Genomic DNA, 15,218 nt, shown 5'->3' with positions numbered 1-15,218 from the left:
ATTTTCATTATAATTTATTGTTGAATAGGCAATATGTTTTCCTTTGTGGTTTTATAATAGTAACTAGGTTTTTATGTATCTGCTTACTGACTTTTTTTCTATTTGCTTTCCAATTTCTTTAAGCAGCTAAATGATGCATCAAAAGCAAAAGAGCTATGAACTCACTCTGTTGTCTCTCTGCCTCTCTTTTTGTTTTTGTTTGTTTATTTGTTTTTTTAGGCAATTGGGGTCAAGTGACTTGCCCAGGGTCACCACACAGCTAGTACGAGTCAAGTGTTTGGTCTGAGGCCGGATTGACTTCAGGGCCGGTGCTCTATCCACCGTGCCTCCTAGCTGCCCTTCTGCCTCTCTTTTTGAAAAAATCACTGATGGTGTTTATTGGTTGTTGAAGTGCAAATTACTTTGTCCCTATCAGCTCTCTATTTCATTCTCCCTAGCAGCTCTTCTTGTAGTTCTAGTCATGTGCTTACCCCACTTACTCATGCAGAGGATAGAAGCTATCTGACAAGAGCTTCCTTAGTTCCCTCTTTTCTTCAGAACTTCTCAGGATCATTATATACTTTCCCTTCTTTTATGGTCATAGATGATGAGAAGTATCTTTTCTCCTCTCTAAGGCTAAACCCCCATCTACACCCTTGATCCCATTCCTTCCTATCTTTTCTTGGGCCTTGTTCTAGCAGCCATCCCTTTTCTTGAATGCAACAATTTCTTCCACTCATATTGGCCAGTGCCGTCTCTCTCCTCCCATGTCCCTACAGTTTGGTTTCTGGTCCTTAATATTCTACTGAAAATATTCTCTCAGATTTCACCATTGGCCCCCCGGTAGCCAAATCCAGTGGCCTTTATTTTTTTTTTTTACCCCATTTCTCATTTTCTTTGACTTTTGCAGCTTTAGACACTGTTGACTACCTTCTTTTAGAAAAATAGTTTTTATTGATATCTTTTGTTTTTTACATTGTCATAGTTTACCCTACTATCCATACTCTTCCACTCTTAGAGAGCCATCCCATATAACAAGTGGTATTTGTCATTAAAGACGAAAAGAAAAAGAGGAAAAAATTAGCACAACCAATTAGCATGTTGAAAAAGTCCAAAAATTTGTTAAGTGTAACCACCTGTAGACCCCCTGCCTCTGTGAAGGAGTAGGTTGGGATCGTTCACTCATGTTTCTTCTTTTTGAGCCATATTTATCTTTATAGTTTTGTAACACTCACTTTTGATTTGTATGTGTGTTTTTCTTTCCATTTACATTGTTGTGTTTAACTGTGTATATTGTTTTCTTGGCCCTGCTTATTTCACTCTGCATCAATTCATGTAGATCTTCCCATGATTCTCTGCTTTCAACACTTTCTTCATTTCTTAGAGCACAGGAATATTTCTTTGCATTTATGCATTGCAGTTTTTTTTAGCTATTCCCCAATCAATGGATGTCTACTTGTTTCCCATTCTTTGCTATCACAAAAAGTCTTACTACAAATTTTTTGGTGTTATGTGGAAACTTTCTGTTTACTAAAGGACTCATTGTGTGTAAGCTCATAATGGAGTCTCTGGTTCAAAGGGTATGGACATTCTAGTTACTTTATTTACGTAATTCCAAATTGTTTTCTGAAATGATTTAACCATTTCATAGCTCTACCAACAATGTTTTAGTGTGTCTATTTTTCCATAGCCCTTCCAGTTGATTATTGCTATTTTTTGTCATTTTTTTCCCTGATTTGCAGGGCATAAGGTGAAACTGCAGGATTGTTTCAATTTATATTTCTCTTATTACTAATGGGAGCATTCTTTTATATGGTTGTGAATACTTGGCACATTTCTTTTAACAACTGTTTGTTCATACTCTTTGATCATATCTCTATTGGGGAATGACTTGTTCTTTTATGTGTATCTATCCATTGTTTATGTATCATGCATACCATTTCCTAATTAGAGAAATTTATTGATAATCTCTTTTTATCTTAGGTGCATTAATTTTGTCTAAGTAGAAGCTTTTTGGGTTCATGTAATCAAAGTTATTTATCTATTTTATCTTCTGTAATTGCCTTATTCTTTGTTTGGTTAAGAATACATCTCCTATCAATTGCTCTGAGAGGTATTCTTTTAGAAAAAAAATTTTTATTAATATCTTTTGTAATTTTTTTATAGTATGATCTTTAATCATACATGACATATGGTCACATTTAGAATTTATTATTTAGAACATATTATGGAATATGGGGTAAAGTGTTAGCCTGAGCCTACTCTGTGCCAGATTGTTTTTCAGTTTTCTCAGTAGTTTTTATCAACTAGAGGGTGATTTCTTGAGTAGTTTATGTTTTCAATTTACCAAACATGGATTGAGTTCCATAATTTCTAATTCTCCCAAGTCTAGTCTGTTTTGTTGACTTTGCCTTTCTTTTTTAATCAACACCAGATGATTTTGTTGATACTTTATAATACAATTTGAGATCTTGAAGTACTTTCACCATTTATCCCATTTTCCTTGATTTTCTTCATCTTTTGCTTTTCCAAATGAATTTTGTTGTTTTATCAAGTTCCCTAAAGCATTTGTTTGATAATTTGATTGGTGTAGGATTAGAAATGTAAATTAACTTTGATATTATTGTCAATTTTATTATATTGGCACAGCCTAGACATGAGCACTGAATATTCCTTCAGCTGTTTAAGTTGTTCTTTATGTTTGTAAGGAGCACTTTGTAATTGAATTTGAACAAGTTTTTGTGTGCTTTTGTAGATTGTTTGCAAGATACTTTATGCATTTTATGGTTATCTAGAATGAAATTTCCATTTCTGTTATTGCCTGTTGGACTTTGTTGCTATGTACAAATGCAATTGATTTTTAAAGATTTATTTTGTAGCCTGCAACTTTGCTGAAACTTTTAATTGTCTCAATTAATATTTTTGCTGATTCCTGAAATTTCTTAATATACCATTGTATTGTAAGCAGATAGGGATAGTTCTATCTCCTCTTTACCTGTCTTCCTTTAATTTCTTTCTCTTGTCTTATTTCTTTTGCTAGCATTTTTCAGAATTATATCAAATAATAGTGGAGAAGCTGATTATTTTCTTAATTCTGGATACATATCTTTTTGTGGCTTCACGAACATCACACTTTACTGCCACCTCTCACAGATTCATTGCCTACTATGTGCAAGGTGCTGGGGATACACAGATAAAAAGGATTTGTAATAGTCAACAGGCATTTATAAAGCACTTACTAATGTGTCAAGGCCTGTGTGAAGTTCTGAGGATACAAAAAAAAAAAGGCAGAAATGCTGTCTTGCCTCTAAAGGAGCTCATGTTTTAAAGAGGGAGACATCATATAAGTAACTGCACATACAAGCTATAAACAGAGTAGATGGAAGGTAATCTCAGAGGAAAGGAACTAGTTACTATGGGGACTAAGGAAGTCTTCTTGAAGAAGGTGGGATTTAAGCTAAATCATGAAGGGGGCCAGAGAAGCTGAGAGGCAGAGGTGAGGAGGGAGAGCATTCCAGCCATGAGACACAGCCTGTAAAAAGTGGAGGATTGGGAGATAGATCATCATATGTAAGGAGGGCAGTGCAGCTGTATTCTAGGGTTTTTGGAAAGGAGCTCAGTGTAAGAAAATTGGAAAGGAAAGGGTCTTTCTTGTTCAAATGGGACCTTTGGCTTTATATGCCAAATAAAGGATTTGTTTTTTTGATCATAGAGATAATAAGGAGCCATTGGAGTTTGGCCTGGGGTGGGGGAAGGGAGGGAGTTTGACATATACTTTAGGAAAATCACTTTGGGAGCAAAGTGGAAGGACTTGAGGCAGAGAGACCAATTAGAAGGCTATAGGAAACTTTGAAAGTTATATGGTATAAATAACCTCCTTACTTTTATTTTTTTATTGATGCTTTTTGTTCTTACATCACCTTTCTTCCTGAATATAATCCTTCCACCTCCTCTCCCTGCTAACCCAGTGAGCCATCTTTTGTAACAAAAATTTTAGAAGAAAAAGAAAAAAGGAAGTTCATTAAAGCCAATCAGTACATTGGAATTTTGTATATACATGTTTGATCAGGTGTGATCATCTGAAAGCATATACTCTATTCCACATACCTCTGCACTGTAAGGAGGGAGATGTATTTTCTCAACATTTTTTCTGGGCCAAGCTTGGTCATTATAATTATATAGCACTGAGTTCTCTTTTTTTCTTTCGCTTTACGTTGTTATAGTCCTTATTTACGTTGTTTTCCTGGTTCTGCTTATTTTACTTTTAATAAGTTCATATGTCTTCCTGTGCTTTTCTGAATTCATATTTTTTCTGTGTATTAGTATTCTGTTACATTCATTTGCCACCAGTTCAACACTTTGCCACTTGCTGGGCACCTATATTGTTTTTATTCTGTGCTACTATAAAAGCGCTGCTTTGAATATTTTTGTTCATATGAGACTTCTCTTTCTATATTTGACTCCCTTGGGATATATGGCTAGAAATGGGATCTCCACATTAAAGGTATAGATATTTTAGTCACTTTTTTAGCATAATTCCAAATACCTTCCAGAATGATTGGACTAATTCACAGTTCTCCCTGCCTATCAATGTAACTTTCAAGGCTATGCTCACTAAGGATGTTTCAACTGTGTGTGTGTGTGTGTGTGTTCATTGTCTCAAGAAAAAAAGGAAATTTAAAAAATTTTGTTATATGCTAAGCCCTTTAATTCTTTATGTATGACTGTTGCATTAAGCAGTAAGCACCAAATTACATGTTATATATGATACAGAAATAGAAAACCTCCATAACCTAGGGACCCTGGGCAAGTCGGTTATACTTTCAGTGGTCTAGGTAACTCTAATGGGCAAGAGGTTTTTGCTTTTTAAATATTTTGATAATTAAACATAATGTTTCCTTTTTAGTCCTATGTATTTTATTTTATGCATTTTAAAACATTATTCTGAGAAGGGGTCTATAGGCTTCACTATGTTGCCAAAATTGTGACACAGAAAGGTTAAGAACTCCAGCTGTAAGGCTGTAAGTTGCAGAGAAGTGCTGACTAATAATAATACTGATAATAATAGTGATAGCTCTTATATAGCACCTACTGTGTGCTATGTGCCATGTGGTGTGCAAAGTGCTTTATAAATAATTATCTCATTTGATCCTCACAGCAATCTTGTAGGTGATATTATGAGACAGATAGAAGTTAAGTGATTTGCCCAACGTCACACAACTAGTAAGTATCTGAGCTGGATTTGAACTCAGAACTTGCTAACCTCAGGCCTGGCCTTCTATCCTCTATAGCATTTATCTGCCTAGATACATTAATAGAGGGACTTTCCCAATACCAGTGAAATCGCAGTTATCCCAATTATACATGACTTACTGAATTCAATATAGTATTCCTTTGTACACATGTGATATTTTCATATAAGTTCCTAAGTTCATCGATAGAGAGTTGGAAGGAGCTTTAAAGATCATCTAGTCTATTGGTGTCAGACTCAAATAGAAACCAGTCCCTGCACATGCATATTGACTTACAAATCACAAATTAGCATTATCTGTATTGTATTGTATTTTTATTTGTTTTGTTAAACTTTTCCTGATTGCATTTTAATCTGGTTGTGGACCCACTGGAGAGGCCTTGAGTTTGACACCTCTGATCTAGTCTAATCCTTTCATTTTATAGATTAGAAGATTTAGGTTCAGAAAAATTAAATGGGTTTGAATGACTGGCTGAATAAAGCATTTATTAAGCAGTTGTTATGTGTAAAGAACAGTGCAAAGCAGTGAGGGTACGAATAGAAAAAAAAAAGATGAGCTCAGTTCTCAAGGAACTTGAATTCTGATGGGAGGGACAACACATGGAAAGTTTCAGCTGCAAGTAAGATGGAAAAGTTCTGTGATCCTTAAGATACAGCGAATGTTAATTCTACTGCTTTAAGAGATTTATGAAGATCATGTGGGTAGTGAGAGGTAAAGCCAAGATTTGAACCCAAATGATCTGACTCCAAACCCAGCACTCTTTAGTATACCATGCTGACTTTCTCAATTAAAAAAAATTTTTCTCTGTTTGGCAGGTTGAAGAAATTAGAGAGATGGTAGACAATGACTTGGGATTCCAACAAGCTCCACTCATGTGCTCTTCTAGAATTAAGACTCTTCTCTTTATTTCTAATGACAAAAAAGTTGTTGGCTGCTTAATTGCAGAACATATCCAGTGGGTGAGTAATTTGCTAAAAATTGGTTATGTGTAATTTAGAGTATAATGAACTAATTTATAGATTATTTTGAACAGTACAGTTTAGATAAACCTGCTATATTTCGAGAAAGTGTCTGCTTAGACATTTTAGTTTAACTAAATATCCTATACAATATGTCATTGCTCTTTTAATGTTTTAATAATACATTACATCAAGTTGGTAAAAACACTCATTTGGTAAAATATTACAGCATGAGGAAACAGAATTCTATCTTGATTTGATTATAATAGATGTTAGAATATTTTAAAAACTATTTAACCTAAAATTCCAAGATTTTCTAGATATTATTTAAATGATAAAACTTGTTTAAACTACTAGGTTTATTAAATATTGAGTAGAATGTTTGTCTTTAATCAAAAAGCATTTGTTAAGCACTCACTATTTATCACATTTTCACCTCATGAGCCACCTCATCTGTGAATCTTTACGTGTTCTTTCCCCGGTGTTGGTGCTGCACTCCCACTGCTCATAATGCCCTGTGTTTAATCATCTATGAATGTGTTCACTGTAGAATATAATCTCCTTGAGGGCAGTCAGTGTATCGCATTTTTTTCCTTTACAAATCTAGAATACAGCTTATGTCTTGAACATAAAGATATAAAGATAGGAGTAGGAAAAAAACAGTGGACCTGTGTTCTATATTGGTCTTGGAACCCTCAGGTGTATGTACCTTCTCTGCATCTTAAAGCCTTAAAGGGTTGCCCAAAGCACCAAGACACACAGCTGTTATATGACAGAGGCAGGACTTGAACCCAGGTCTTCTTGGTTTCCAGGCTCATTTTCTGGTTATTAAATGCTTTTTAAGGCAGACCAGTTAAACATATTGCTCTAGCTATCAATTTGCTGACCTAAAATAAGTAACTCCCATTTATATATAGTGCTTTATGGTTAAATTATCTCTTTCCTCATAATAATGCTGTGAGACTAATAATTCAAGTAGTAATCAGTCAACAAGTACTAATTAATCCCTTACTCTGTTCTAGTCACTGCTAAGCACTATGAATACAAAAAAAGGTGAAAACAGCTCTTATTTTTAAGGGGCTTACATTCTAGTGGGAGACACATGTGAAATAACTAGGTACATACAAGATATATACAGGATTTGTAGGTGAAACTCAAGTTAAATGATTTAAAAATCCAAGTGACTCAGTCAAATGGCAAAGCCAGTACTACAGGCCAGGTCTGACTTCATATACAGTTTTTTTTTCCCCCCTTATGCACCATGAGGATTCTTTGTAAAGGGAACTCATACTTCTCCCTTTATTGAGGTTTAGGGCTCTTAACTTAGTAATAGTCTTAGGGCAAAAAGAGTTGTAACATGATGGATTATGTGTAAATATTCTGAGGACCACTTCTCTTTGAAAAGCTATGTTTTAATTTCATTGACCAGTCCTTACTTTTCCTTCCTTTCAACACTATTTTTAGTGAAATTATCTGTTTCTGTGTGTGTGTGTGTGTGTGTGTGTGTGTATTTTTTGCATGTATGAGTGTATTTTCGCGAGTGTGTGTGTCTGTGTGTATTTGCTTGTACGGTACTTTGAAAAAAGTTTAATAAAAAAAATAATTTTTTCTGTGCTTTATGACTTTAATTACTGTTGTATGTACTCTGCCTTATCCCATCATTATAGTTGGGCTGGTATGGGCTGCTATGATTCACAAGATTGTGAAGGAAGATTTTTTAAAAAAGGAATAATTTCTAGATTCTTAAGAACTTAGTCCCCATTGTTCTAAATTTATTGGTTAGTTTGGGGTAGGGAATATTCCATTGAGCTCTTGAACAGAGGAGATAATAATTATTTACATAGTAGTTATATCCAATAGCCCAGTTATGTTAGGAAGCTGGGGATTGTAGAGATGGAAACGTAGTCTTTAAACTTAGTGGAATTTGGCAAGATACCAGACACACTACTTTGTAAACCTAGCTAGGTCAAAATGAGACATGTCATAATGTATTTTAAATTTAATTATAGGGCTATAGAGTTATAGAAGATAAAGTCCCAGATGTTAATTCGGAAAATGAGAAAGTTATATTTGAACGGCAAAAAGCCTGGTGCTGCTCAACCTCTCCTGAACCTGCTGTCTGTGGGATTAGTCGCATTTGGGTATTCAGCATGATGCGTCGAAGAAAAATAGCTTCTCGAATGATTGAATGTCTAAGGTAAATAATTTAGAAATGTGAATCTGAAAAGTATTTATTTTTATTTCTTATTATTTACAGTTTGTTTTCAATGCAAATCAGTTTGATAACATGAAAGTAGTTACTATGAATCAAATCATTGAGGACAAACACAATATAGCAGAATCTCAAAGAACATACATCTTTCAAAGTAGAGCATAAAAGTGTCCATTTACTTATGTGCAGGAATTCAAGACATTTTTTTTTTTTAAGAGAGACATTTTTTCTGTCAGGAAATTCTGAATTATCTTCTAAGGCCAACAGACTTTCTTTGCTTTGTTATAAAGTTACGATACTAAGGTCATTTCTCAGATAGTCCTGCAAAGCTAAGCAGCTCTGTATCTGAACCAAAAAAAGGTGAATATTTCTTCAAAAGGTTTCAGCACTGAGGCAGGTGAAACATATTGGCTGTCCTGAGTAAAACCAGCTTTAGACTTCATACTAGGCTCTGTTCAAAATATTGAATGAAATAATAGTCTCATTTAAAAGCTATTTTGCTTTACAAAGTTTTTTTAAAAAAAGTATTTACCAAAATCCTATAAAATATCTTATGAACTTAAAATAGTACAATTTTCAACTCACAGTTCTTTGTTTCGGATACTCTGTTTGCTTTGTTTGGCTTTTTTTAATGTACATTTGCCTCTGAATTTAATATTTTGAAATAGTAAACCGTCATAGTAAATAATCTTCAGAATGTAAGTAAGATATTTGATATGTACAAAAACAAAACAACATTTGAAAGTTATTTAAGAGGTTATACTTTAAAAGTCTTTGGAATTAAGGAAAGCAAGCTAGCTAATTTAAAATTTTGTTGACTTGGGAAGTAATGGGAACATTTAAATTTCAATTAAAGTTATGTAAACCAGGTTTACTAATTCTAAGCAGCTAGGTGGCATAGTAGATAGAGGGTTCTGGACTTGGAGTCAGTTAGACCTGAGTTCAGATCTATCCTTAGATACTTCGTAGTTGTAGGACCCTGAACAAGTCATTTAACTTCACTTTCCTCATCTTTGAAGTGGGGATAATAATAGCACTCTGCATAGGGGTAATAATAGCACCTACCAGTAGTATGTAAAGTGCTTTTACAAACCGTAAGGTACTACATAAACACTAGCTTTTGTTATTATCCTGGGAAGGTTCCAGCCCATCATTACTGTTGCTCATGGCACTTACAACACAGATATTTAATTTCCAAAATAAGTAATTTAGCCCTTATGAGAACAGTAATGCCTTGTTTTAAAACTCATCTAGATAATGTGTATATACACATTAAATTAATATTTCTGAAATACACAGAGGAAAAAAAGCTCAATGATGCTCTTTTTATTGTCCATATAGAAACATGTAAACTCGATCAGTTTATAAACTTTATACCATTTAAATTTGTGGTCATGGTGATTCAGTGGGCCAAAATGAAAAATGACTATTCCACACCCTTTTCCCTTTTACTGACTGAAAATCTACCCTTTTGTTGCCAAGGTACAGTTCTAATAGTCCATATTTTCTATGCCATATTTAGTGAATTTTTATTTTGAAATAAGTGGTTTTAGATAGTGGTTTCCATGTCTTTTAAAAACCATGTATTTCTTAGATTGCTGCCAAGAGTTAACAAATTCCTACTGGGTCTCAGTTTCTGAAGAAATACACCCTAGAAGAAAATAAAAGTTAAGACTTCTGGGTCACATGACCAAAGAGATGGAGGACTAGACATTTTCTCCAGTCTTTACAACTTTTCACATCTCTACAAAAGAGGAATTGTTCAAAAAAGAAAGTGATTTTAGCTGTCTCCATAGTGTAGGACACCAAGAACCCAATCAAGATAAAAATCTGATGAAATAACAACTGAAAAGGCTAATAATTCCTCTCACTCAACACCTAACCACCGTGCTCTGACCACAGAAGTGTACAAGCGAACCCATGAGCTTTCAATAGAACTCAATTCTACCCCTTCCTGCTAGGTCTTCCCCTCATGGGGCAGGACATACATGTGAATAGCTGTCACCTCCTTCTCAATAAACTCCAAAGGGCCAAAGGGTCTTACACTTGGAAGGTCCAACTGGTTTAATCCCTGAAGTCTAACATTATTTCCTCCAAATTTGGGAAATCAGCTTGTGACCTTCTTGTTATTGATGTCAGTAAATTTAAGGGGGTGGAATTGAGTGAATTTGGTCAAAAGTAGTGACTTTTGTTTTGTTCTGTTCCACACTGACTTGTAGATGCAGCTCATTCAGAAGGCTCAGAAAGATGAGTTAGGAAGCAAATTATGTTAGCTTGCTTCTTTTATTGGTAGAGATGTAGAAGGAAAAGTGTGAGGAAGAAAAGGCTGGCAGTTAGTCACCTGCACAGAATTTCTGCCTCCCTGATCACAGTAGACCTGTAAACGTGTAGATACTGCAAGAGTCATGGTACTCACAGAATTGTTGCTTGTACTTTTGCCTTTTGAGAATGAATCCACTTGGTGGAAATGAATGCAGACTTGGTCTTAGATTTATCTTAGCTGCTTGCTCATTCTGTTTCTCCTTGCTCTACTTACCGTGCATAGCTTTATTCATTAAAATCTCTTTCTGAGGGTAGCAGTGATAGGGGAGAGAGAACTCCTAGGCAAGTCTGCTCTCTTAACAGCTTTAGTGAATTAAGAAGATAAAATTGTTAACTAAAATGATCATAGATTTAGAGTTGGAAGGGATTGTGGAAACCGTGGCCCATCTTCCTCATTTTACAGATGAGGCAGCAGGCCTAGAGAGAGAAAGTGACTTGTCCACGGTTACCCCTGGAGTAGTGATTTTGGTGGGATTTGAATCCAGCTCCTCTCACTCCAAATGTGTTCACTCTGCTCAATTTTTCTTTAGAATTATTATGGATTTCATTTATACTATCCTTGATGTTCATTTCCACAGATATTTTCGCGTGCCATTTGTCTTATTTATATTCATTCTAGTTTCTCAAAATTGAGGTCTCTTCCAGTTCATTAGAATGGCATGATGCCTATTCTGAGGGAGTTAACTAATCCTGCCTTTCCTTTATACTAGTGAATTCAGGACTGGTGATAGCCAAGAGGTTGTTGCATTTTATTAAAATTGGAAATCATGCAGGTGCAGTCAGAAGACCTCCAAACAGTTATGAGCTAACAAGCTCTTTTCCCTTCTCCCTCTTCTCACTATCACTTTTCTCAGCTAAACCAGGGCTTTTTAGATGTTTTCCACTTGCAACTCCCTCAGCACTTCTTAAACTGTAGTTTAAGTTTATGAAGCCCTGAGCTAAACCATTCCTTGTTCTTCTTGTGCTAGTTCTCCTGTTATTATCGAGTGCTGCAATTACACATGCACACTTAACAATTCTGTGGGGCTGCGCACACGACAGAAAATTGTTGCTAATTGGAAAGTAATAAATTTAGGCAAACTTGTTAAGTATTTAAGAGGTGAATAATATGTGTGATGAATATGCATTTGTAGCAGTTACTTTGGAATTGGAATTGTATTCTATTATCTACGGAGTCTCCCAGTTAAGAAGGGTGCCTACTCTCTTAGTTTACAGTACAACAGAAACATAATAATAGTAGGTATTTATATGCTCTTTTAAAAAAGTTTTTATGATTTTTTATAATATAGTACTTTTTATGCTGTACCATGTTTCCTCACCCCTTTTTTCTTTCTTTCTTTTTAAATTAGGAGCAACTTTATATATGGCTCATATTTGAGCAAAGAAGAAATTGCTTTTTCAGATCCTACACCTGATGGGAAACTCTTTGCAACACAGTACTGTGGCACTGGCCAGTTTCTGGTATATAATTTTATTAATGGACAAAAGAACTCTTAATAGAATCTTGTCTATGTTGATTTGACTACATCTGCTGGATATTATGGATTGGTTACTAACTTTAACCAGGAACTAGGGCCATTTTTATTACAATGAACTCAGGACTGGTAACAACCAAAAGGTTGTTCCATTTTAATAAAATTGGAAACAATGCAGTAATAGCTTAATTTTTTGTTTTTTTAAAAGAAGATATTTTGTTATCTTTTACAGAAGTTTATGATTGTATTTTATCTATAGTTATTTAGTCATGTTTACATGCAGCAGATAATTAATTGTTCATAGTGGACTGTAAACTAATGCAAGGACTATGGTCTCAGTGATGAGTATATATTGAAGTTCCTAATATGGTAATATATCAGTGCTGCTTGGTACTGTATCTTTTTTTATACTGAACTGCTGATCCTAGTTTTGCTTTTGAAGCATAAGAGTTTAAAGATTGTATTTTAATGAAACTTAAATGCTTCTGGGATATTATTAAAGGAGGGACAACATTGTTTTTTAGAAAACAGTGGCAGTTAAAAGCTCCAGGATGTTTGTGTGTACTTGCTGTCATTTGCACATGCACCGAGGAAATAGGAAGTATGTGAGATGCTAGGTTTTTTTTTTTCCTTGATGGTAAAGAAAAGTGAAGTTGGAGTTGGTCAAAAGAGGGTTGGGCCTTTCCCTCTGGAAAGTTTCCTATGGGTAGAATTTAATGGGGAAAAAAACAAGCTGTAGGAGCAGACTATTGTATACCTTGCTCCCACTTGTGCATTTCTGCATATCCTACAAGAAGATAAAGTCCAGTTATGTCAAATTTACCAAATTCTCGAAAAGATTTTTGTAGTTTATTAATAAGGTTGAAGCTAAGTAAGAATGGCCCTGGTATCTGCTTTTTTTTTTTTTCCTCAGAAATACTGCACTGGATATATGCCTTTATTACTGGACTTCAATTGTATACTTGTCTGTATAATGCCCTCCACTTTTAAAGGGTTTATATGTTGAAAAACTGCTGTGGCCTTTCTTGATCTGTATATAATGTAGAATAAAAGAATAAATAACTTGATAGACTTTTCTAAATCATACCGGTGCTGGCATGATGTTAAATATATGTTGTCATTGTTTTGAATTGAGTGGTTGAGTTCAACCCCTTGAAATTCGATGATTCAAAGTCTTTGCCACCATTTTGCTCAAGTGCAGGTGCTGCAGCATGAAGTAATCCACAGCTCACATCTTAATTTACTGAATCTTGTCAGCTTTCTCTGCCTTTCAAATGTTGGATCAAACTGGAATCCAACTGCCCATCTCCCACCATGCCTCACTTGCTTTCCTGACCTTTTTTTTTGCTCACTGTCCCTTCATCTAAAGTGTATCCTAATCACCCTTTAAGGCACGGCTCAAATGCTTGTCAGTGCAACTTCCTGATGTCACTTAACTGGAAGGGTTCTCTGCCTCTTTTGAACTCCCTAAGATATTTGTGTCTTAATGTATTTTCATTCCTGCTTTTTTAGTTGTCTCTGTGGCTCTGATACCTTATCTTTCTAAGCCACCCTTTCCTCTTCTGTAAAATTGGGATGATGCTTGTACTATACCTCACAAGGTAGTCGAGTCCCATGAGAGAAAAGTATGTGAAAAACTTTGTAAACCTCAAAGAGCATATAAATACCAACTATTATTATGTTCCTGTTGAAGTAAACTAATAGAATAAGCACTCTTCTTAATTCCTTGAATGTAGTAGGTAATCAAACACTTGTTCAATGAATGGAGAGAGAGGTCAGGAATGGTAATAGCTAGCATTTATATAGCACTTTAAGGTCTGCAAAGGGCTTCACGAATATTGTCTCATTTTATCCTCATATATCTTCATTTTACAGAAAAGAAATTAGGGGATGGAGAGGTTATGACTTGCCCAGAGTTACCCAGTCAGTCAGTATCCGAGGCTGGACTTGAACTCAGGACTTCACTGTGCCACATAGCTGCCTCACAGAATGATGAAACACATTCATCTTCTAAGGGTCTTAAGGTATAGGGATGAAGTAAAGATATTTAGGAGACAAGACCCTTTTAAGTGATTCCTGGAGGATCAGTGAGTTTATGGGGAAAAATTACTCCTTCTTTGGCTTAATGACCTCACTAGCTGGGAATCATATCCATTTAAATACAGACTGAAATTTGTTTTATATAAAATATGCATTTGTGCCTAGAACATCGTGTTAAGCCAACATCATATATGCTTCAATCCCATATGGGCCAGAAGACTAGGCAGTACGTACTCAAGTCAAGTATCACCTTAAAGGATCCCTGAGTGGAGTAAGTTTGCGTGGTTTCCACTTTCATGAAAATGACTCATAGTACCATGTTGATGCAAATAAGTACCTACAGCCAATGTTACAACATGATCAGGCAGGAGTCAGAAGACTGGAGTGTGTGTTGCAGCTGCACCACTTAGCTAATTAGGTGACTGGATAAAACAATTCAGTTACCTCCAAATGGAGAATCACAGGCTCATTTGGAAAATGCACTTTACTGTATAAATGTGTGCTCTGACTTGCCTCACTGCTTATCATCCTAGGCCTTTTCCAGTGACTTGGGCACAACTACTACCCCACCCAGTGACTCTAGGTTGGTAGGTAGGGCCGGGGAAGCTAGGCATTTGTTAGGCTGAGGAATTAGAATATTGTGGGCATTTCTCTTGTGCCTGTAATTCACAGTCTCTTGGCTGTTTTTCCACTCACCCTAGAAGTCTAAATGGGCTCTTTTTCTATAACCCCCAACTTTCACTATGTACACCTAAATAGAAGATAATTCCTTTGTCCTCAGAACAATGCCTCTGGTGAAAAAGCAGATGCCCATGGTTATAAAGTTAAGTGGGTAGGGTAGGACCAAAGGTACCTAGGCAAAATCTGGACAGATTTGTAGCTAATCTAGAGTGGATTACTAATTCTAGTTAAATACAAAACTTTGCCATCCTTCAGTAAAATCACACGTTCCAAAACGACTGACCTTATTTGACCTTTT

At 35.4% G+C, this 15,218-nt stretch overlaps 1 protein-coding gene across 2 annotated transcripts in view; it reads left to right on the top strand.

The window, feature by feature from the left end:
* The window catches only part of LOC114054158 (N-acetyltransferase ESCO1-like), a 49,817-nt gene extending 36,532 nt beyond the window's left edge, over positions 1–13,285 (top strand). For both annotated transcript variants that reach the window (XM_027877312.1, XM_027877311.1), the window contains exons 11-13: positions 6,047–6,190; positions 8,200–8,387; positions 12,074–13,285. In XM_027877312.1, coding sequence (XP_027733113.1) covers positions 6,047–6,190; positions 8,200–8,387; positions 12,074–12,221 — 480 coding nt within the window. In that variant the 3' untranslated portion in view covers positions 12,222–13,285. The remainder of the gene's footprint in view (positions 1–6,046; positions 6,191–8,199; positions 8,388–12,073) is intronic.
* Positions 13,286–15,218: the final 1,933 nt, after the last annotated feature.

The sequence above is a fragment of the Vombatus ursinus genome, unplaced genomic scaffold (genome assembly GCF_900497805.2).
Source record: "Vombatus ursinus unplaced genomic scaffold, bare-nosed wombat genome assembly UNPS02014812.1, whole genome shotgun sequence".
Taxonomy (NCBI): domain Eukaryota; kingdom Metazoa; phylum Chordata; class Mammalia; order Diprotodontia; family Vombatidae; genus Vombatus; species Vombatus ursinus.
The sequence above is the reverse complement of the archived record's forward strand: the minus strand, read 5'-3'. Positions and strand labels throughout refer to the sequence as shown.